Source organism: Eptatretus burgeri, chromosome 3 (assembly GCF_056783735.1).
Source record: "Eptatretus burgeri isolate ZD-2024b chromosome 3, Ebu_testis_v1, whole genome shotgun sequence".
NCBI classification, from domain to species: domain Eukaryota; kingdom Metazoa; phylum Chordata; class Myxini; order Myxiniformes; family Myxinidae; genus Eptatretus; species Eptatretus burgeri.
In genome coordinates, this window is record NC_140963.1 from 127868543 (window position 1) to 127893055 (window position 24513).

Consider the following 24513-nt stretch of genomic DNA (forward strand, 5'->3'; position numbering starts at 1 on the left):
TTGCATTTTGATCCGTGCCTTGGTGGGGTTCTCTGCTACATATGTGTGGATGCATCTCGGCGAAAATTGATCGAGTTGGCCCGCTCTTCAGATGTCACATTTGTCTCCAAAGGATTTAAGAACTGGAAAAAAGGCAATGAGAAATTCAGAAACCACGGAAAATCAGCCACTTCGAAGCTTGCCTCAGAGAATGCAGTGTTTTCAAGACACCAAACTGATGATATTGCGAAACTGAACTGCATAATTCTTGAAGAACAATCCTCTTCCCGGATGGTACTCCTGAAGTTTATAAGTTCGCTGCAGTATTTAGTGCAACAGGGCGTTGCGATTAGAGGAAAGGAAGCCTCAGACGGTGACTTTCAGAAGATGTTGCAGTTGCGGGCCAAAGATGATGAACATGGCTGTCCAGGAAAACTGCTTTTATAAGTAGTGAAATCCAAAATGACATCATGCAGTTGATGAGCCATGCCATTTTGAAGAAAATCTGCAATGTTCTTCACAAAATATTGTTACGGATTTCAGAATCTGGTCTGATGAATGCATCCACACATCCAGGTCCTCAGACAGTTATTTACTTCAATGCATGTTCAGATTAGCCCCATCCCCATGTCTCATGGGATCTTAAATGTGATGCTTTGAGAAGGGTAAAGGATAGATCCCCTCTCTTATGGGAAGCTTTTTTTTTCTTTACCAGACACGTTTATACACATTTCTTCCGCGAGCTCTGAAGCCCACCCTCATTTTTCCTCAGCACCATTCTTTTGCGAGCTCCGACGCCCGCCTTTTTTGAGAGCGCACGGGTCGTCATGGTAACCGTGTGCAAGTGGGGCGGGGTGAGCTTGGGGTGTACTGCACCCGTGGAGACGGCCCGGAGATATAAAACGAACGGAAGCAAAAGAAAGCGGGGCAAAAAGAAAGCAGGGCAAAAGAAGAGAACAAGAAGTAAGCTTGAGATGTGAGCAAGAAGCGGCTGAAAGCGCGCAAAAGAGGAGAAGGATGCGAGCGTGGGCAGCGCCGCCAACAAGTGAGGCATGGGTCGGTCACCAACAACACCAGGGTCTAAACCCATGACGGACGGTCTCGGTGCCCTCCAGACGTCAACTGGCATTCGGGGATGTTCGCGAGAGGGTGCACGGCAAGGCTGGGTGCTGGCGACGGACATGATACGCATGCACACTTTTCAGGACGTTTTCACGTCACGGACAACTACTTTCTGATGAGCGAGACGATTCTTCTCCACACCCCCCCCCCGACCCCCTGAATGATCTGCTAGGTACCCTTGACTGTATTTAGCTGCAAGTCAACCCCCCCCCCCCCGATAAGCATCTGCTCTGTCTCTTTCCTGGCATTTTGATTGATTTTGCTTTGAAATTTGTTCTTTATTTACCTCAGCAAACAAAAAGTTTTTTATTTATTTATTTTATTATTAAGAAATCATTTGTCGATTTCCAACCTGTCCGTGTTTGTCCTTTCCTTCCATTGGTCGAGCAATGTCCGAACTGAGATAGACTGGGAGGTAATTACCACAGATTTGACCAAAAATAGTCGGCACGCACCAGCAGTTAAAACGCACGCCCGCCCCAATTAAAATCTAATCGAGATAACATTGGTGCTTTGCCGAGGGTGCGCTCCCCACTCAGGTAACCGCGTGGCCTCCAGTTAAACGGCATAATTAAATGGTGGACACTGGAACTCGTGGTTAACTGGGTGGTGTTCGTTGTTTTAAAACAACCCACCGTACCACAACGTTAATTGTGAGCGGTGGCCCCAGGTCCGGCTCTACCGAGGACAACTAGGGATGAATCCCCCTGAGTGACAAGCTGGTATCTCAGTACCCGTGGCCGCAACAATATCAACTCAGTTTATTGATGAACACAAAACATTCATGGAAATAAGCAGGAGTCAGTCTGTGTGCACAAAATAACTGATTTGTTTGTTGTTCAAGAGGATTTGTTTGGCCTCTACAAAGTCTCAACAACAGCAGAATCTCTCTGTAAGATGCTGTACGATGGTCTGATACGGCGACAACAGCCTATTGAACACCTCAGAGCACAAACCTACGACAGAGCGAACAACGTGTCTGGGAAATACGAAGGCTGTCAGACTGAGGTGAAGAAGATCCAACCGCTAGCCATGTATGTTCACTGTAGAGATCACATTACACACATGATAACATCCAAAGCCATGCAAACTGCTCCATTTATAAGAGATTCTTTCAATCATGTCCACGAGGTCAGCAATCTCGACAACAGCTCTGTGAGGGTCAAGCACCTGTACTTGAATCTACATGCAGACGAAACTGACGGCCTTTCCCCTACACGCCTGAGGCCCATTTGCCCAACACGTTGGCTCACACGTTCCTCTGCTGTGAAGTCTGTGTAAGAATCCCTGAAAGAAGCAACTGATGACTTTGGAACAAATACTGCATCTCGTGCTTCCGGTATTCATAGATGCCCGATTTCAGGAAATGTGTGCTTGGCTTGTTTGCTTCATTGCCTGCCATTCAATGCCTCGAGCATTTCAACAAGGCCCTTCAAGGATCACATGTGATAGTTTCTGGAATGCTTGCTGCGGCAGAAGTGGTCAGAAGTACCAAGTGCTCCGCTGTGACCAGAAGTTTAGGGTAGTCTGAAGCAGCAGAAAGAAAAATCGTCCAGTGCCAGATGGAACCCCTGACTGTACCACATATACACAAGCTCCCAAAGAGATGATGGAGGTACACAACAATACACTGCCAACTCTGAAGAATAATTCTACAGGGTCGATTTTTTTTCAAGGTCATTGACAATAGAGATGTGAACTTGAAGGAATACTTTAGCTCCACTGACCTTATGCAATACAGGGACTTAAGTGAAACCCTGCTGACTGGATCACTTCAGCCAGGAATCTTTCAGCAGTATCCAGAACTGACCGAATCCCTGGAACAGGAGCTTGAGTTTTTCCATAATCAATTTACCGGGTCGAATGGAGAAGAATATCGGCAGATTTCCATTGATATGGTCCCAGAAGTCTGCTAAATGTTTCCTCAAGTGGAAACACTTCTTAAACTTCTTCTTGTCTCCCCAGTGAGTTCCTGTGAGGCAGAGTGGTCATTTAGTGTGCCAAGACGTTTGAAGACATGGCTGTGCAGCACAATGTCACAACAATGGCTCAACTACCTGGTGGTTTGCTATGTGCACCGAAACCGGCTGACAGAAAACAACCTGCAAATCATTGCTGCGAAATTCATCGATAGATCAGCCGATACTCGCCATCGTGTTTTTGGGAAGTTTTAAGGGAGGTTATATGTTGGAGGACTCTTCTTCTTCTTCTTCTTCTTCTTCTTCTTCTTTCGGCTGCTCCCGTTCGGGGTCGCCATAGCGGATCATCCGAATGATCCGCATAGTGATTTGGCACATGTTTTACGTCGGATGCCCTTCCTGACGCAACCCTGGTCACCTCTTATGACACAGGGATATGGTACACCTATTTAAACCAGGGTATACACCTGCCCAGTACACTGGTACTCATTTCGCCGACCTCGGAAGGATGACAGACTGAGTCAACCCCCTGGTGTGTTAATTCAGTGGCCCAATGGGGCTTGAACTCGGGACCTTTTGGATCCCAAGCCGCTGCCCTAACCACTGCGCCAACACCAGGCTTTGGTGATATGTCGGAAGACATTGACATTTTATTTCAGAATTTTATTTCTCCATACATGTGGACAGTCTCATGGGAGACAAATGGAGCGAGCAACATGTCTGGGAAATACATAGGCTGTCAGGCCGTGGTATAGAATATCCAACCGCTGGCCAAGTATGTTCACTGCAGAGCTTACATTACACACCTGATTACATCCAAAGCCAGGTTTGCTGTCGAAGAATATCGGCAGATTTTCACCAATATCGGCAGATTTTCCTGAATATCAGCAGAAAGAATAATCGGCAGATTTTCCCAGAAGTTGCGCACGTTTCCTCAAGTGGAGATTTCTTAAACTTATTTTTGGTCATTTAGTAACACACACGCACACGCACGCGCACGTGCTCACACCTTGTGAACCCAACTCTTGAGATTTTTCATGTCTTTTGCAAGCACAGCCATTCGTCAATTAAACATGTTGGGATAATTTTGCATGGATGATGTTTTGTGACCATCCCTATCTTGATGACACCTTTTGGTGCATCATCCCAGCATCATTTCATTTAAAAAAAAAAAAAAAAAAAAAAAAAAAAAATTATATATATATATATATATATATATATATATATATATATATATATATATATATATATATATATATATATATATATATATATATATATATATATATATATATATATATATATATATATATATATATATATATATATATATATATATATATATATTGCTCGTTTCTGTACTTTGAAAAAAAGAAGATTTTTCAGGCTGGAGAATGCAGTGAAGATTTTGTTTGAGGGTTGTGGTGCATTTTTAAAACATGCAATTATCCATGTTATCCCGGCATAAGAAGTCCTGCAGACTTACAACTTAAAGACAACAGTAATGCTAAGATTCATGTATCATGTCCCATTTTGCTGATCTCCTGACTGAGCTCTTGAAGCTAAAGCTCAGCTCTCATTTTTGGTGATCTTCGAAAAATAAATAATTTTCAACCCCCACATTGAAGACCAAAGGATTCATTTAAGGGAGCCCCACTATAGCAGTGGCCAAGGGCTGAAAAAAACCACCATACCCCTCCTGACAGTAGAACAAAACAAGACCTCTTTTAAATTATTCATATGGATGTTTATTAATGGAAAAGGATGGTTGTCCATTTCCACAAGGTGTATAACCATTTCAATTAACCCCTTCAACCACACAGCCTGTCAAATTACGGGTAGAATTACAAAAGCATTTTCACCTTAGTGCAGCAAAAATGAACCAAAAAAAAAACTTTCATGATTTTCTTTGTAAGACATGACAGGAAACAGAATTATTGTGATTACATACCTTAAAATACTTTTTGGCATGTGCTTTAACACTTTCGTTACTAAATTTTGCTAGACGTTTTGAATTTTGACATAATTTTCCAATAATTCCATGGAAATTTTCCATGTGTGATAAATGCAGATCTCTTGTAACCGAGACAGAGGACAGACATTTTATGGCACAACTGAGGGTAATTCAGGGGTAGCATGTGGTATTTAAAGGGATTATTTAGCCCATTATTTCAGGGATCGATTTCCTGATAAAATCCGGCAAAGCAAATGATGTCATCCTGGAAGCACAGATAAGATTTGTTTGAGACAATATAGATAAAGTAAAGCCACAACTGTAAAAGTACATGTTTAAAAAACACTGGATCACATGCTGATTAACCCTTTACAATCCAAACTAACTGCAAAATATGTTGCTTTTTAAATTTATCGCCATGTACCAGGAACTGCAATGGAACTTCATATTAACAGTTCCTCGTGTCTACAAATTCAGTGTGTCCATTGAGAGACATGTTTAGTAGATCTACAGTGATATAATTACCTACATGTACAGCATATTTATTCAGTATCGACCACATTGGACTCTTCAGGTTCGAAACCGACTGTAAGAGCAACAGAATTTGGGCAGTCGACACAGTCACAATTTTCAATGCATTTTAGTCCTGCAAGCAAACATAGGCACTTTGCAGCATCCTTGCAAAAGCGGTGTGTTACATCTCGGACTTCGGCTGGGGCAGAATCCTGTGTAAACATGATCATCTGCAGGCCATTTTCAGCCTGATACCATCCACTGTTGCATGGTTCATCCAAATTTGGCTTTGGGATGTGACTGCTGCACCAGATACAGGTTTGGAATCTGGCTCTGAAAGCATGCTGTCGGAATGCATCTTCCGTGGGAGGCAGTTGTGCAGCTGGTTTATCACTTGTAGTGGCAAGTAGGTACCTTAAGTCATTTAGTGTTTGAGAGCACTTTCCCTTACTACCATACAGCCCAAGTGCAAAGGTGCAAGCACTTTCCAACCACTTCTGATCAGAGCCAGAGACATCACCAAGTCCAGCAACCAAATGTCCAGACTCGTATTGACTTGAGTGTAGAGAATGCAGTTTTCTTCCCTATCCGGAAAAGTGCGCTGGGAGAGTCACATCCCGTCAGTGCATGAACTGCAGGAAGGCATTGGCAAATATCACTGCCAAGGTTTTCAGCAATGGAATGTACAGGGATAAACCATTCTTTTGTGGTGCATCTTCCACCATGGCCAGCGTGCATGAACACATGCTCACTCAAAAGTCTTTGGTTCATATAATACAGGAGTATCACGAGTACATCAGTGTCATCGCTGCGAATGAAGGTCCTGGATACTTGGGAAGAGAAGCTTATTGCGTGGAGAACCATCCTTTTATCAGCTTCTTCTTGTGCAAGTCCTGTAAAGATCTAGCAAAGACTCATGGCCAGCATTGGAAACTTTCACCACTTCTTGACTGTTCCGAAACCCCCCTGCCACAACAATGGACTTGCCATGTGGAATTCTGTCCTGCCCATTTTCAGTCACATACTGACTGACAAATGCAACAAGATCTGGCTTGTTTCCTGGTCCCTTCTGAAATTGTCTGAAATGGGGTACTGTCCTGTTTCCAAGGATGAGGTGTGTCTGTACGACACTGGTGACTGAGCTGCCTCGACGTTCTCTTTCGCTGGCTTTTATGGATGATGTTGTCATATCTGTCAAATACAAATGTGACTGTATTGGCTCCAAAAACTTGGTTTTTCAGAATTCTGACCACCCTCTTGAGAATAATTTCCTACCGAAGTCATGATGCATTTGGACCCCAAGACCAAATGTAAGTGGAGTGTGTGTTGAGCATGAGGGGGAAATAATATTGACATATGGCTTGTACTCCAAGTAAATCATTTCCTGTGCTACCTTCGGAGACACCAGATGCATTATCAAAATCATGTTTGGATGTACACCAGGAAATAAGATCTATTAACAGGTCGGGAACAAATGATCTGCATTCCTCAATCTGTAACTGGTCACTTGGTTCATACTCATGTGACTGAAATGTAATACCATTCACAGCTTGGCGTATTATACCTGCAGCTCTGTGTAGAATTAAAGGTCCCATGACACTCAAGTTTCTGGTTATTTATAAATTAACTTGACCTTCCTCATGAAGAAATTACCCATGTTTCTTTTTTTAGATCAACAATGGGATAATTAGACCAATATTTCGAACATTTGTAGTGCTTTTCACAACTTGCTATGCCCCACCCCTCAAAAAAGTGGAGTTCAGAGAACCGCAGGTCACGTGACCGTTGACGTAATCTCCAGAACGCGACTCACTCACAGTGACGAGACATCACGCGCCGTATAAAGTACGTACAAATGCATTGTGCACATTTGTTTGCTATCTCACTGATAGTCTTAATTCCTGTGATTGTTTCGCAGAAAAGAAATTCTGCTTCTGAACCGTGTATGCACAACAATCACGAGCCAATTATTTATCCCTTTACTACCTTGTCGAAGTCGTGTACAAATCCAATACATGTATCTCTATGTATCTCTTCTCTATATCTATAAAACCGAGGATGTGTGTGTACGGTCGTTATGCATTTCCACAAACTCCAACCGATTCCATTCAAATTCGGTACGATTATGGCTTTTGGTCCAACTTAGGTCATGGGCTATAAATTTTTTCCATAACACTTCCGATATTCGAAAAAAAAAAAATCGATAAATCGATATCCCTAATGCGATTTTCCATTCGAATCCACTCAAGTTTAAGGCCGACGGGAGACGCAAATTTCCACTTTGCCCCGGGCGCCGTTTACCTCCGCTACGCCACTGCTGAACAAATTGATAAGTAATTTCATTCTTGCACTTCCCACTCGACTCCCCAAATAAACTTAAACGCAATTTCTTTTTAAATGCGAGCCCTCCCTACCTTTTCTGCTGCATACACTGCATGTGTGTATTGTGCTTGTGGTGCATGCGAGAAATTTAAGGTGTTAATTAACGTTAAGATGATGAAATCGATCCCGTGCAGGCAGTTAATTAACGTTAAGATGACTAAATCGATCCCGTGCATGCAGTTAATTAACGCTAAGATGACTAAATCGATCCCGTACATGCAGTTAATTAACACTAATTAACGTAAAGATGACTAAATCGATCCAGTGCCTGCAGTTCATGCCGTGCAAGCTTTTTGTGCATGACCTAATTGCGCGTGTCCTATTGGTTGCTCAAGGTCATTGCCCTTAGCTTTACTTTTGCACCGACCACTTACGTGTGCTTTGGGATGCAACTCATTTGTCATTGGTCGGGCTATGCCGAGGAAAAACGTGTCACATTTTCTCCTGTTCCGCTATTGTCTGGTCGCATCTTTAGTGCTGTGGATTACCGATTATCCTTTTTTCCTGTGATTGTGCCTCTGCTGTTTCCCGTTCTGACGTCGTTTCTTAAACGTTCGGAGGAACAATCCTGAGCTTGGCTGATTTTCAAACGCCATTCGGTTACACTAACATTACACTTCCTATCTGTGAATTATTACTTTTGCGTTTAACCACTTCCCCTTTTTTTACATATTGTTTTTTCGATATAAACCCCAACTTTCAAATATACCCGTCTAAGTCGTACTGTACCCTACAATTTTTTTTGTTCCAAAAACCGTAGTTCAACCTCGGTTTACCTTTTTCGATAATGCCGCCTAAAAAGAGGGTTTGTCTTGGGCGTCAGACAGCGTGAGCCACGACTTGAAGGGTTTCTAGGGCAAACGAGTCGCTCGAGGAAACTGCCGCCCGACTTTCACAGAATGCCCTGCGCGCAGCGGAAATGGCCTCTCAAACGGCTTCGGAGGGCGATGAACAGCGGGCGGTTCGGCTTTCCAGGAATGCTGCTGCAACAGCTGCTTCCAGGGCTTGAGAGGGTATTGAGCAACGATCGGTTCGGCGTTCCAGGAACGCTGCTGCAACAGCTGCTTCCAGGGCTTCGGAGGGCGATGAACACCAGGCGGTTCGTCGTTCCAGGAACGCTTCTGGAACAGCTCTTTCTAGGTCTACTGAGACTCCACAAGAGCGACGCGCAAGGTTAGACGGTAATAGTCAACGGCGGGACAACATCCGTGGCGTCACGTGCCCAAACAGTTTTGGTTTCGAAAAGCTTTTCAGTACAAGGCCGAAGTTAACTATTCCATGCGTGGTGACATACAAATTGGTGAGATGCGCCAATTTTGTCGTGCCCTTAAGTGGGGTGGGGAGTCGCCAGTGATGTGCTGCTCCAACGGTAAGGTCAGTCTACCTCCACTTGAGGAACCGCCACAGCCTTTAAGGGACCTGCTTGCAGAGTCTTCATTGACTTCAGATAGTTTCCTTAAGCTCATCAGGAGATATAACAGTGCCTTCCAAATGACCTCTTTCGGGGCGCATGTTGTTAGGGAAGGGGGTTGGATGCCTACGTTCAAAGTTCAGGGTCAGCTTTACCATCTAATCGGGTCGTTGCTCCCTTCGCAAAACTGTAAACCTTCATTTTTGCAAATTTACTTCATTGCTGACTACAACAAACAGGCCGATGCACGAATTGATATTTTCCCTCCACCTGAGGACGACGAAGACCATGACACCCTTAGACAGGGACGTGCTGCTTTGCTTCCAACGCATGCTGCACGAGAAAAATAATTACGTTCGGAGTTTTAAGTGAGCCTTAGAGTCAGCCCCATCCCCTACTTTTTCTGTTGTCATTGACGTGGATAAGAGGCCTGCGGGGGAGCACGCCCGCCGATACAATGTCCCTTCATATAACAAGGTCACCATACTCCTCCATCGGGACCAGCGTAAAAAGCGGGACATTGTTTTGCACAGTCGCGATAGCCGTCTTCAACGAATCAATGAAACGCACTGGTCATATGACGCCCTACAATATCCGCTCCTATTCCCTTGCAGTGCAGACGGATATCGCTTCGGAATTCCTCAGGTTGAACCGAGTGATCCAACTGTCTCAACGTCAAAAAATGTCATGCATGGCGTACTACGCCTACCGCTTCATGACAAGGGCTACAGATTTCAACCCTCTTCACAGGTCACGCGATCTATTTCATCAATTTGCAGTTGATATGGTTGCCAAAATGGAATCGGAGAGATTGTGTTATATCAAACTCAATCAAAAACAGTTGCGCTCGGACTCCTACGTCCATTTGCGTGATTGTGTAAGGAACGACATCGACCCTCGAAACTTAGGCACTGTTTGCATCCTTCCGTCAACCTTTATGGGTGGTCCGCGATACATGCATGAACGTACGCAGGATGCTATGACTTATGTCAGGCACTAGGGTCGGCCCGATTTCTTCATTACGTTTACGTGTAACCCATAGTGGTGGAGCTATGCTTATTGTGGCTTTCAGCAGCTATTCAGGAAATTTGCAAGAAATCCCAAGCAACGCCGGGCTTTACTGCGAGTGCACAAAAAAGGGCTATACCATGTCCACAAAATATAAAATGTAACTGTTGAACCTTTCCATTAAAAAAGAAACTTACAGCGACATACAAGTAAAATACTGTTACAGCTGTGGAAATTCGCAATACACCATAAAGGGTCCTTAGATCAGTTATGATGCTAAGTTTATGTGCAGATAGTTCCCCACCGTTGTTTAAAGGGAATTCATGTGATTCATCGGGCTGCGACTGAGATAGCCGTTTTTCTTTTTCTATTGTTATTATAAACAAACCTCCACGCAAGCAACAAGCCGCGTTGAAAACCGTCGAACGAAAAAGGGAACCAAGAGTTCCCTTTTGGGCGCGCAGATTTTTTTCTCGCCTATTTTTCCCGCGCTTGGTGTGAAGGAAAGGGGGAGGGCAGCTCGCCGCCGATTAGTGGATGAACAGCGTGAGGCGGTCGGGGTGAGGGAACGCCCCTTTTTGGGAACCTTCTCGAAGGGAGGGGGAGCCGAAAACGGGGAGGAGCGAAGGGTGGAGCCCCGCGCAAAATAAGGCGGACTGCGCACGGGGATCACTCTCTCTGTTGGGGTCGAGTGCTTCTCTCTCTTGGTGGCCAGGGTTGAGCTCTCACTCTCTCTGTCTGGGCCGTCGACGTCACTCTCTCTCTCTGGTCCATGAGCTCTCTGTCAGGGTCGAGCTCTCACTCTCTCTGGCAGGGTCGACGTGTGTGTCTGTGTGTCTGTCTCTCTCTGTCTCTCTCTGTCTCTCTCTGTCTCTCTCTGTCTCTCTCTGTCTCTCTCTGTCTCTCTCTGTCTCTCTCTGTCTCTCTCTGTCTCTCTCTGTCTCTCTCTGTCTCTCTCTGTCTCTCTCTGTCTCTCTCTGTCTCTCTCTGTCTCTCTCTGTCTCTCTCTGTCTCTCTCTGTCTCTCTCTCTCTCTCTCTCTCTCTGGTCCATGAGCTCTGTGTCAGGGTTGAGCTCTCACTCTCTCTGCCAGGGTCGACGTCATTCACTCTCTGGTCCATGAGCTCTCTGTCAGGGTCGAGCTCTCACTCTCTCTGGCAGGGTCGACGTCACACTCTCTCTCTCTCTCTCTGGTCCATGAGCTCTGTGTCAGGGTCGAGCTCTCACTCTCTCTCTGCCAGGGTCGACACCCGCTCGGTTATCACTGTAGCACGGAACGGACCGCTTAAGCGGTTCGTATCCTAGGCCAACCTGCGGCGAGGTACGATCGCCCGGTCGACTACTCGCGCAGGTACTTCGGTAGGTCGAATTTGGCGAGCAACCCTATCCTGCGCGGGTGGGCAATTGGCACGATCGTGGTGAGGTTAAACCCCCACCCGTGACTGGCTCCTGGCAGTAGTTCCAGGAGGGTCACGACTGAATTTTCCGTCCGGTGGGCGACGCGGTTGCGATTGGAGTTACGCAATCGCTCGCACGCTAGGCGGGCCAGAATTAATATTGCATCATTTCAAGACGCAAGGAGATAATTTTAAAATCAAACAACGTGAAAAACATGCACCCACATTTTGCAGCTTATTGAATTGTTCGTTGAAACCAGCCTGCTGGGATAGGTACGATTCCACATACATGCAAGCCAGGTATGGCTACACTCGACATACATGGGTTTATTCAAAAGTGAAGGTACTGCTTCCATTGGCTTGCTATTTGTGGTGAATTAACGTGAATCAAGGGACATGACGCGGGATCACATGTTGTGCGTCTCGCGTATAAGGGGATGTCTCTCTGCGGCACGAGTGATTGTCCCCGGGGCATTGCTATTGACATCGGCTGTCCACTTGATGCTCGTTAACTGAAGGTGCTCATTGACTGGTGAGAATGGAGATTATATCGAACTCCGTGCTTACGCGGATTAGTCTGCAATGGTTAACTGCACATGTATACGTTTCTGCTTATGTACTCCTAGCTGAACCTGTATTTCCTGGTGTGTCCACAGAAGCGGCTCCAATCAAATGGAATATAGCCTAAACTCTGAAGGTTCATCTCTCGCTCTCATTTCAATTTATTCCATTTGATTTTCTCGGCTCTCTCAACCAAAGATGGACAAGATCTACAAACCAGAGAGGTTCGACGCAGACCCAAACACGACTGACGCAGAAATGAAATGGTCACATTGGTTCTGCTCCTTCTCACACTATCTGACCATCATCGCGGAGGGAGCTGACAACTTGCCGCTCCCGTGAATCATGTCTCGCCCGGCGTATACAGGCTCTTCTCGGGGTGCGACACTTACGAAGCAGCGATTGACGTACTGCAGGCGCTCTACGTGAAGCCCAAGAACGAGGTATACATACGACATCTTCTCAACACACGCAAGCAAGCAGCCGGGGAGACAATCGATCAGTTCCTGCAAGCTCTGAATCAGCTGGGAAAGACTGCAGCTTCCGGGCCGTAAGCGCCGAGGAACACCGAAAGGAAGCGACACGGGAGGCATTCATCCAAGGACTCAGATCAGCCCACATACGGCAACGCTTACTAGAGAAAGCGCAACCCACTCTTGACAAGGTAGTCGATCAGGCTCGAGCGATGGATACGGCTCAGCAGCAATCTGAGTCATTTGGGACACCGATGCTGCTCATGAACGCTGCTACGATGGGAACCCAAGGAACCCCACTGGCACAGACTCAGCCAGACATGAGGGATGGAGAAACACCCGAGGAGCCGGATACCCAGACCTCGTCAAACTCCTCAGCAACTGCTCCGGTCGGTAAATGCTTCTTTTGTGGGTACAAAAGGCATCCTCGTCAAAAATGTCCAGCCAGAGATGCCACATGCATGAATTGCGACAAGAAAGGGCATTATGCCAGGGTATGTAAATCTACTCTAAGGAGGAATAAACCCACTTCTGCGGCTCTCTACTCGCAAAATAAATTGACTGCAGCCTCTCCGGGGAATCTATCCAAGGCTATCATCAACGTGCGAATTAACGGGCATATGGCTGAGGCACTGATTGATACCGGTAGCTCTGAAAGTTTCGTCAACAGCTCGCTAGTGAAGGGCAGGAAATGGGTAATCCACCCGACTGACAATACGGTATGCATGGCCGCCACCTCACTACAATCCCGCGTACGAGGGTACTGCAATGTTGAATTGGACGTAAAAGGGTACACGCATCGGGATGTAAAGGTGCTGGTGCTTCGTGATTTGTGCGCAGACGTAATTCTGGGTCATAATGTCCTCAAGCAGCACACGAGCATCGAAATACCCTTTGGAGGAAGCAAGCCTCGTCTAATTTTAAATGCGCTGACCACCGCGGAGGTGACGTCCCCCCAGCTGTTCGCTAACTTGTCGCCGGTCTGCAAACCGATAGCGATCAAATCGCGGCGATATACCACTGCTGACATGAATTTCATCACTTCAGAAACCAAGCGATTACTGGAGGAGGGAATTATAGAACCGAGCGATTCGCTCATGGCGCGCACAGGTGTTAGTGACCAGCAGTCAGAACCATAAGAGACGGATGGTTGTCGATTATTCCCAAACGGTCAATCGCTTCACCCAACTCGACGCCTACCCCTGCCGCGCATAGATGAGATGGTCGAACGCGTGGCCAATTATAAGGTATTCAGTACCATCGACTTGCGAGCGCCTATCATCAAATTCCCATCCGAGAGGAAGACAAACCTTTCACTGCATTCCAGGCAGGGCGGCGCCCCTACCAGTTCAGAAGGATACCATTCGGTGTCACGAATGGAGTAGCTTGCTTCCAACGGGTTATGGACGACATCATCTCAGATGAAAACCTCGAAGACACTTTTGTTTACGTGGATAATGTCACAGTGTGCGGTAGGGATCAGAGGGAACATGATAGGAATCTGGACAGATTCTTGAGCATTGCTGGAAAATATAATCTGACTCTCAACTACGAGAAATGCGTATTCTCGGCAAGGTCAATTGACCTTCTCGGCTACACGATAGCCGACGGCACAATTAAGCCTGATCCTGAACGATTGCGCCCGCTCCGTGAGCTTCCACCACCTCAGGACTTGCAGACAATGCGCCGGGTGATCGGGATGTTCGCTTACTATGCAAGATGGATTTCGCAATACTCCGAGAAAATATATCCCCTAGTGCATTGCAAAAACTTTCCACCAGATGCCGCTGTCGTGAAAGCTTTCCACGATCTCAAGGATGATATCAGTAAGTCCGTGGTTTTATCGATCGACAGCTCGGTGCCCTTCGTGGTGGAAACCGACGCTTCAAATCACGCCATAGCTGCAACACTTAATCAGTCTGGGCGGCCGGTCGCTTTCTTCTCGAGAACTCTCTCTAGAAGCGAGCAGAGACACTCGGCAATAGAGAAGGAGGCGTATGCCATCGTCGAAGCGCTGCGTAAATGGAGACATTATTTACTGGGAAACCACTTCACGCTCGTTACGGACCAACGATCCGTGGCTTTCATGTTTGATGGGAAAAATAACGGGAAAATTAAGAATGAAAAAATTATGAGATGGCGGATAGACCTAGCCTGCTACAGGTACGACATTGTTTACCGGCCCGGGAAGGAAAACCCTGCTGCAGATACCTTCTCCCGGGTCTACAGTTCGGCAACAATCAGTCAGGCTTTGCAAGACCTACACGTGTCTCTCTGCCACCCAGGGGTAACCAGAATGGCACATTTCTGCAGACGCAGACAAAATCTTCCCTATTCTGTTGAAGATATTAAACAAATGAATGCTTCATGCCCTGTTTGTGCTGAACTAAAACCCAGATTCTTTGGCGCGGCATCTGGCAGACTGATCAAGGCTACTTCCCCTTCGAGAGACTAAACATCGACTTCAAAGGGCCCCTGCCCACCGAGACAGACAACAGATACATATTCACCGTTGTTGATGAATATTCAAGGTTCCCTTTCGCGTTTCCGTGCTCGGATATGACCTCGGGCACTGTCGTAAAATGGCTGTCTGACGTCTCGCTATGTTTGGGAGACCTTCGTACATACATTCAGACAGAGGGCCGTGTTTCATGTCGGCCGGGCTAAAACAATTCCTATTAGAGCACGGCATAGCAACTAGTCGAACGACGGGTTACAACCCACAGGGGAACGGGCAGGTGGAAAGGTATAATGGAGTTATTTGGAAAGCCATAACTCTGGCGCTGAAATCGAGAGGACTGGGCCCCGAGCGATGGGAGGTTGCTCTTCCTGACGCAATGAATTCCATACGCTCTTTGCTCTGCACGTCCACAAATGCCACTCCTCACGAACGTATGTTTACTCACCAACGACGTTATGTTGACAGTCAAACGGTGCCCAACTGGCTGACCCACCCCGGTACAGTGTTCATGAAACGCCCGGTACGACAAAGCAAGTATGAACCGCTGGTGGAGGGGGTCGAACTCATTGACACTAATCCAGAGTATGCTCATGTCAGGCTCCCGGATGGCAGGGAGACCACTGTGTCGGTTCGCCATCTGGCTCCCGCCGGTACTCCTCCCGCCGGTACACCACCTCCTGGCTCTCCTCCTTCTGACATTTCCCCCCAGGAACTCCGCCAGGCGACGGGGCTGCCGTGTTCCCCCGAGGGCGATCGAGGAGTCATCCCCGGCACAAGTCGAGGCTCACCAAGAGGATCGGGAGTCTCCTCAAGTGAAACTGCCGTTTACTCCGGAGAGGTCGACGAATAAGGCCCCTCGACGACTCAATCTGTAAAGGGGGATTATCGGCATTCTCGCTGCTCATGCTCCTATATGCCCATTATATCATATATCGATGCTCATTTCCATGCTCCTACAACTCAAAATAATCACTGCTTGGCATGTATGCTTCTGTAGATCTATTAGTCCGCGTTGCTTGAAATGTATACTCCTATAGAGCTAAAGCAATCATGGTGTGTAAGATGGGCCCCTAGTTACATTTTAAAGGTGGGGAGAATGTGGTGAATTAACGTGAATCAAGGGACATGACGCGGGATCACATGTTGTGCGTCTCGCGTATAAGGGGATGTCTCTCTGCGGCACGAGTGATTGTCCCCGGGGCATTGCTATTGACATCGGCTGTCCACTTGATGCTCGTTAACTGAAGGTGCTCATTGACTGGTGAGAATGGAGATTATATCGAACTCCGTGCTTACGCGGATTAGTCTGCAATGGTTAACTGCACATGTATACGTTTCTGCTTATGTACTCCTAGCTGAACCTGTATTTCCTGGTGTGTCCACAGAAGCGGCTCCAATCAAATGGAATATAGCCTAAACTCTGAAGGTTCATCTCTCGCTCTCATTTCACTATTCATTAACATTTAGCCAAAATGCTGTAATAAATGAACAGGGAAAAATATGTTGGCACAACTATGAAAGACAAATTTATCTGTCCTATTACACGGCCTCATAGCCTCGGGACTCTAACGCATTGACTTATACATTGTGTGCATGCTAATACAAGTTACTCGTCAACTCTAGAGTCTAGACTTGTCCGATAAATCCGTCGTCCGTCCGACTCGACTCGACTCGTCCGACAAATCTGACGTGCTGTAGCTTTCTTTTATTATTCTCTTTTCTTCATTGCTTTCTACTGGCGCTACATGACAGTAGGAATAAAATAAATAAAAATGCAACAGAACGTCAGATTTATTGGACTGCTCCAGACAATTGTGTCGCAAGGTGTGTTCTGCACACAAGTTTTCATCGTATCCGGACAGCGAGATTGCTTCGTTTTATGCGCGGAGAGACCTGGTCGATGACATGGGCTGGCCTTGCTTGCGATTTATTCGCCGTGGAGCAACATGTTCGCTGCGCTGCGCTGGTCACATCAGCTCACAAAAATATTTCTGATATCGAGCAGTATGCAAGTCAAATTTACATTATTGAATTACGAATAGGATTTAGTCTAACCAGTTGTTATTGCCAAGTCTTCCTTCGATGTCCTCCCGATCATCATGAACTCTGGGAATTTCATCGCCAGTTTCCTCTGGTGTAGTAGATAGTAGAAAAATCGTGCAAATTATGATACAAGCATCAAATTTGGCATTTCTGTTCTGCAGGGCTTTCTGATCAAATCTGCCTGATTGGCCATTTTAAAATCCAAGATGGCGGACATTTTTCAAGATGGCCGCCAAGTTAGCCTCCCGAAGTTGACTTTTTGCTTAGAAGTATTTGTAGTTGTCCGATTTGCATGATCTAAGTGTGGATTCCTATGTTTTCAAGCCTGCTGGAGTGGATTTTCCTGTTTTTAAAGCCCCCTGACACACACTTTTTCTGATTTTGCACATTTGTTTATGATTTTCATAGGTTTGCATGACATGTATGTCGTAGTAGTAGCTATGTATGTAGTAGTAGCTTATACATGGGGTGTAGGGGTGTAGTGTTAGAGGTGGTACCTTTGTTTCAGCAGTCAGCCACATCCCTTGGATAGACTACTGGCACTGGTCCTCATCACTGGCCCAATTCTCATCTCTGGCTCCAAGAAGTTGCTAGTGCACGGCATTGGCCACACCCTGGTAAACCACGTTGGCTCACAGGCTAAACAAGATGAGAGTAGCACACAGAAGGTCTCTGCGCGTGATGGAGTACATCTCGCTCCAAATTTTCAAAGTGCACTAAGTTGATGAAACAGATGTACTGATTGAATGCAGGCCAATTACTAGTCCTTTAATCAACCTTTCCAGTTCATCGCCAAGAAAGAATTTCTTGAAGGAGTGATTGTCGGGCACTACCAAGGCACATTGGTGAAATCACTGCTGTGAAACTCAGCATGGGGTTCAGTGTCAGCTAAGTAGGAATTGTATGTTGGCATCACACTGCAACAACTTACAAGTGTCCCAAATGTTGCCTAATCAACCCCGGATCAGTAAGGCAGCCGCACCTGAATCGACAGGACGTGCCAGCGTGGGAGAGCCGAGCCAAGGATAATGGGGTTTTAGTTATCTGGATGGTGTACAGATCACACGGGACTTATGACACTGGATGAACGATCGGACTAGGTGTCGGGCAGATGCATAAACAGAGTTGTATCCCATACAGGAAAGTGTCCATTACACATGTGCAGGGTGGTAAAAGGATAAACCCTCGACCCTGGATGCGAGTTCTACTGGTAAATCATGGAACACTGTCTGGACCAAGTGTTGCCTATGTCAGGAGGTTAAGAAAGAAGATCTAAAGTCCCCCCAGGCCAATCCTGCCAAAAGAGGAGATGATGGGTATATGAACTTGGCAAGGAATATTCCTGTTTCACTCACTCAATGCACTACCAATCAAGCTACACCCTGCGAGACTTGACGAAGGTGGTGGGATAGAGGAAACCTGGAGACAAAACAAGGCACAATATCATGAGAGTTGCAGGCTTCTATTTAACAACACAAAGTTACACAGAGTTGAAAAATGTGCACGTGATGAGGGCAGTCGAAGCAAGATCCCACGAAAGGTCCAAGAAGCTAAAACACAAGAATGTTTTCTTTGCGAAACCCAAGGGGGTGAGCTTAGAGAAGCAATGACAATGAAATTGAATAAGAGAATAAACAAATGTGCAAAAACACTCAGTGATAGAAAACTCCTTGCCAAACTGAGTGTAGGAGATGTCGTAGCACAAGAACTGAAATATCACCCTGCCTGCTTGGTGGCACTGTATAACTGAGAACGAGACTACTATACATGAACTGGAGAAGCTTTCTTCGAGATGACAGCAACAAGACTGAGCTGTTTAACTTCCTTGGGGAAAAGATGTGTGAAGCACAGTCATTGTCACAAAAGGAGAAGATGCCATGAGCAACACAAGGAAGTCACTGGATGCTGTGTCTCCATGTGTCATGAAGAAGATGACACTCAAATATTTGTACATGCCAGGGATGCAACGACAGATGGTAGCAAGTCCATTATCATAAAGGCTATTGACACGGACGTACTAGTCATAGCAATATCTGTACTGCTATCCTTACAGGAACTAGGTCTTGAGAACATGTGGATTGCCTTTGGCCAAGGCACGATGGATTCCAGTGGATGAGGGAGTTTCTGCAATAGGGCCTGAGAAAGTTAGAGGGATCGCATACTTCCATGCGTTCACTGGATGTGATGTCGTGTCTGCCTTCCGTGGTAAAGGAAAGAAAACTGCATGGCAGACTTGAAACGTCTTTGATGATATTTCTGAAACATTCATCAATCTCAGCCAGCATCCAACAATGATTCGTGATCTTGATCTGCAGAGGCTGGAGAGATTCGTTGTCCTCATGCAAGAGAGATCAAGCGCAGCCACTGGTGTGGACGGAGCAAGACTGGATCTCTTTGCCCGCAAGCAGAGGCCGTACAACTCAATTCCACCAACACAGGCAGCCCTCAGAGAACATGCAAAGCGAGTGGCCTATCAGGCTGGGATCATCTGGGGCCAGGCAACCATCTCCAGTCCAGACACGAGCAGTCCCACTGTATGGGGATGATGTGGCAGATATGTTGAACAACACTACCCCCTATTGCAGCCAGCTGTTAGGAACTGACCAAGTGTTCCTGTAAGAAAGGTTGCAACTGGAGATGAAAGTGCTTTCAGTCAGGGCTCCCCTGCACAGCACTCTGCAGCTGCATATGTGGACAGTAGCAGCTGGAGGAACATTCACATGGTATGCATAACTTTGAACATTTACCAGCCAGAGCCCGGTTGCAGAAAGGCTTAGCTTCACATGACAGTCATTAAAGTGGTGCAAAATCAGAAAAAGTGTCAGGGGGCTTTAAAAACAGGAAATTCCACTCCAGCAGGCTTGAAAACATAGGAATCCACACCAAGATCATGCAAATCGGACAACTACAAATACTTCTACGCAAAAGGTCAACTTTGGGAGGCTAACATGGCGGCCATCTTGAAAAATGGCCGCCATCTTGGATTTTCAAATGGCCAATCAGGCAGATTTGATTAGAATCCCCTGGAGAACAAATGCACCAAATTTGATGCTTGTATAATCATTTGCACGATTCCTTTCAAAAATTGCTGTTAACTGCCCCACTACTCTGCTTGTCCTGCTTCGGGCTGGAACTGGTAAGGCCATATTCCATTTCCAGCTGCCTGAACTTCACCTCCCGCGACTACGTTATCCGACAATTCTCCATCTGATTCAGACCAAAATCCTTCATTTCTCTCACACTCACTGTCGCAACCAGACAAATCAAAGTCCATGTCATCCAGTTTCAAAACGAAACGTTTGATTTTTTTTAAGCAGAAATGAACGAAGCGTTTGAGTCGACCAATCGAATGTGGAAACCCACAGGAAGCCAATACAATCATGGATACCACCAACCCGAGTAATTGGCGTGCAGCCTTTGTTCTGGAGATGACGTCATGTGGGTTACATGAAAGCTCAATATATTTTGGCAGAATTTTTAGGGGCATTCCCTAAGAGGTTTGTTTTTGAAATTTTACAGAACGAGTATTGTGAAAAAATTGTCAGATCAGAAATCACGATGAAAAACTCCTCCAGGACATATATATATATATATATATATATATATATATATATATATATATATATATATATATATATATAAATATATATAGACAATTCCAGTTCCAGGTGTGTGTGTGTGTGTGTGTGTGTGTGTGTGTGTGTGTGTGTGTGTGTGTGTGTGTGTGTGTGTGTGTGTGTGTGTGTGTGTGTGTGTGTGTGTGTGTGTGTGTGTGTGTGTGTGTGTGTGTGTGTGTGTGTGTGTGTGTGTGTGTGTGTGTGTGTGTGTGTGTCCGTCCGCAGTTTCTCGACGACCGCCGGTCCGATCTGATTGAAACTTGCCAGGAATATTGCCGGGGACCCGCGGATTTTTCCGCGGGTCACCTTTTTCAAGATTTGCCTTTTCAAGGTTTGATATCAATCAGACGAGCGGTTCCCAAGTTACGGCCATTTCATTGCTTTTTCAGTGTTGAAAAGGTGTGTGTGTGTGTATAATATATATATATATATATATATATATATATATATATATATATATATATATATATATATATATATATATATATATATATATATATATATATATATATATATATATATATTATACATACACATAGATATGTCAGCTGAAGGTGTCGTTCCACCTTCTCATGCCATATTTTCCCAAATTATTAATAACTAGACGACCACCAGTCCGATCGGATTGAAACTTGCCAGGAATATTGCCGGGGCCCCGCGGATGTGCCTTTTCAAGGTTTGATATCAATCGGACAAGCCGTTCCCAAGTTACGGCCATTTATCTGTCAACCAATGACAGGACACGGTGCTATGACATCACGAATGACGTCACAATTGTTTGTTTATTTATTTATTTATTTATTTTTGCCCGGTTGACATCGCAATTCTTTTTCTTCTTCGTTTGGTATGACGTCACAATCGACACTGGGGACCTGATTATGTGCCTTTTCAAAGTTTGATATCGTTCTTCCTCATCCATTTCAGCTGTTTCCCAAGTGTTTCCCAAGGTTTGAAAGCTGTTTTATCCCAAGGTTTGAATTAATTAATCCCAAGGTTTGATTATTATGTAATTATCAATTTATTTAATTATTTACTCCCAAGGTTTGATCATTATTATTCAAATTATTAATTAATCCCAAGGTTTGGAATTTCCCGAGGGGGAGAGAGAGAGGGGGGGCGTCACAATTCAAGAGAGGGGGAGAGAGGAGGTGCGAGAGAGGGGGGTATCACAATTCAAGAGAGAGGGAGAGAGAGGAGGATGTGCGAGAGAGGGGGGTGAGAGAGGGGAAGAGAGTTATATAGATTATCTATCTATAATTATAGATAAGCAAGAGAGAGAGAGGGGGTGTCACAATTAAAGAGAGGGGGAGAGAGGATGGGGCGAGAGAGGAGGGACAGAGGAGGGGGTGAGAGGGGAGAGAGAGGGGGGGGCGAGAGAGAGGGGGCGAGAGAGAGGGGGGCGAGAGAGAGGGGCGTCACAATTCTTCTTCTTCGTTTGATACGACGTCACAATTGATGCTGGGGACCTGATACTGCAGGCACGAAGCTGCACATACTGGCACGCACCTATGGGCATGCCTCTACAGGCCCGCACTAGTATATGCAATTTCAGTACTTTTGAGTGTCATGGGACCTTTAAATTACTTTGAGTGTCAACCTCTTGTGCATCATTTACTAGTCCAAATTATCCTTGCTCACTCACTTCTACATGTAATTTATGAACCCTTCTGAGAGCATCCCCAACAGTCACCATATTTGAACACACAAAGTCAGATTTCCCTGTTTGAGAAATAAACACGATCCTATCATCATAATGGCATCTCAGTTTTTCTTTCAGCTTCCATGATGATAATTCTTGCCCTTGGTCATGTCCATTTGTTTGTAGGATCTCAACAAACCTGTTTTGTAACTCAGACAACATTACTGACTTTTTGTGGGAAAATATCGAATGTTCCAGTTCCTTCCACAGCTGGAGAAAGGTATGGTCATCAGGGGTTAATTCAGACAGCTTTACACCTTTAAGAAGTGGAAAACTATCCTTTACCAGTTTAGCATAACTAGACATTCATATTATTCATTTAAAACAGGTCTTGTTTTGTTCTACCACTGGGAGGGGTTACTCATTTTTAGGGCCTTTTTCATGGGCTGGCCGCTGCACTACATAACACTATCGTGACATGAGGATGGTCTTAATATCGGAGATGTGACCATGGATGTAGGAAGGACTCGAGTCCATTTTTGGGGGGACTCAGACTCGACTCTTCAGTACTCGGACTCAGCGCAATTCCGGCAAAAAAAAAACATTTGTGTGCAGTAAAACCTTTAGTGTACCTGAGAGCAGCAATAAAGCGCACGTGCAATAACCAGGCCTCATTGTTTTCCCGCCAAAACGCTCGAACTGTGCAAACAACACATCAAGGACGATACTAACCGACGAAACTGATCGATGATAAAGGATTACCGAACAGAATTATAAACAATCCGGCAGAGGAAAAGGAAAATAACTGCGACAGGTGTGAGATTATCCGATACAAGGCAAACGGATCATACCTTCGGAAAATGGCGCTTCCAAATCAAAGCCCAACGGAGGTTTCTTCTTCATCGACGAGTCACGTGACCGGCTGTTTTCCTGTACACCGCCGTTCAGGTCCGTCTGCTACACCACCATATCTCACAGTTTAACTCTTATTCAAATCAAAGTCAAAACCACAAATTATTATACAGTCAGTTCGAGTAAATAAAACATGTTGTACTTTTAAAGAGGGTTTTCAATGATTCGCTGAATCACTTAAAACCTCACACAATGCTTTTTTTTTTACCTCAAACATTAATTTTAATACTTAAAACCTCATGTAATGAATGCAATCAACACTTTAGTTTTAAGTGTTACATTAATTTTACACAAGAATCACATTCCTCCTCCATCTGGAAACTCGTGTTCCCTTCAAGCATATTATGACAAGCGTCATTTTAAATTACGTGTTCATACTTTCAGCCTCCTCTTCCTATATCTAATCTGATTTTCTGCCCGGCAGAGCAACGGTTCTAAAGGAAGGATTTCTTCGAATTGAGGAATCACAATGTACCTCAGTACGACGTGTGCGACAGGATTAAGTGGAGCTCGACGAAATCATGGCAGGCACGGAAAATGGCGGGCGAGGAACTACTTTATTCCACACTGCGTATCAATGCGCAAGGCTGGAAATCCACCACCCTGAGGGAAAATATTTATGCTCTGCCGGGCAGCAAATCAGATTAGTTGGAGGAAGAAGAGGCCGAAAGTATGAACACGTGATTTAAAATGACGCTTGTCATAATATGCTTGAAGGGAACACGAGTTTCCAGATGGAGGAGGAATGTGATTCTTGTGTAAAATTAATGTAACACTTAAAACTAAAGTGTTGATTGCATTCATTACATGAGGTTTTAAGTTTTAAAATTAACGTTTCAGGTTAAAAAAAAGCATTGTGTGAGGTTTTAAGTGATACAGCGAATCATTGAAAACCCTCTTTAAAAGTACAACATGTGTTTTATTTACTCGAACTGACTGTATAATAAATACTTTGTGGAAATGAATCAGGGAGTTTTATGCTATCGGGCCCCAGACCTTGGAGTGAACAAACGACTCAGCATCGGGTGAACAGACTGGAGCAGGTTGCGCTGTATGTAGCACGGCTGTACTGGAACACGGCCGTGTTGTGGTGCACGGCTGTACTGGAGTACGGCTGTGTTGT

The 24513-nt window shown here is 45.3% G+C and overlaps 1 protein-coding gene across 13 annotated transcripts in view; it reads right to left on the minus strand.

Annotated features, from left to right (window-relative positions):
- Nucleotides 1-23987, minus strand: part of LOC147030941 (uncharacterized) — a 58781-nt gene extending 34794 nt beyond the window's left edge. For 4 of the 13 annotated variants that reach the window (XR_015056575.1, XR_015056574.1, XR_015056571.1 and 1 more), the window contains exons 1-4: nucleotides 23866-23987; nucleotides 23330-23435; nucleotides 23111-23177; nucleotides 1-122 (exon numbers count right to left, since the gene is read on the minus strand). The exon at nucleotides 1-122 is cut by the window's left edge and continues 13 nt beyond it. Coding sequence is in view for 7 of the 13 variants with exons in the window: in XM_085875533.1 (XP_085731659.1) it covers nucleotides 1-6 (6 nt within the window). In the remaining 6 variants the exon portion in view is untranslated. The remainder of the gene's footprint in view (nucleotides 123-23110; nucleotides 23178-23329; nucleotides 23436-23865) is intronic. The other 9 variants (XR_015056572.1, XM_085875530.1, XM_085875529.1 and 6 more) reach the window with 5 other exon arrangements.
- Nucleotides 23988-24513: the final 526 nt, after the last annotated feature.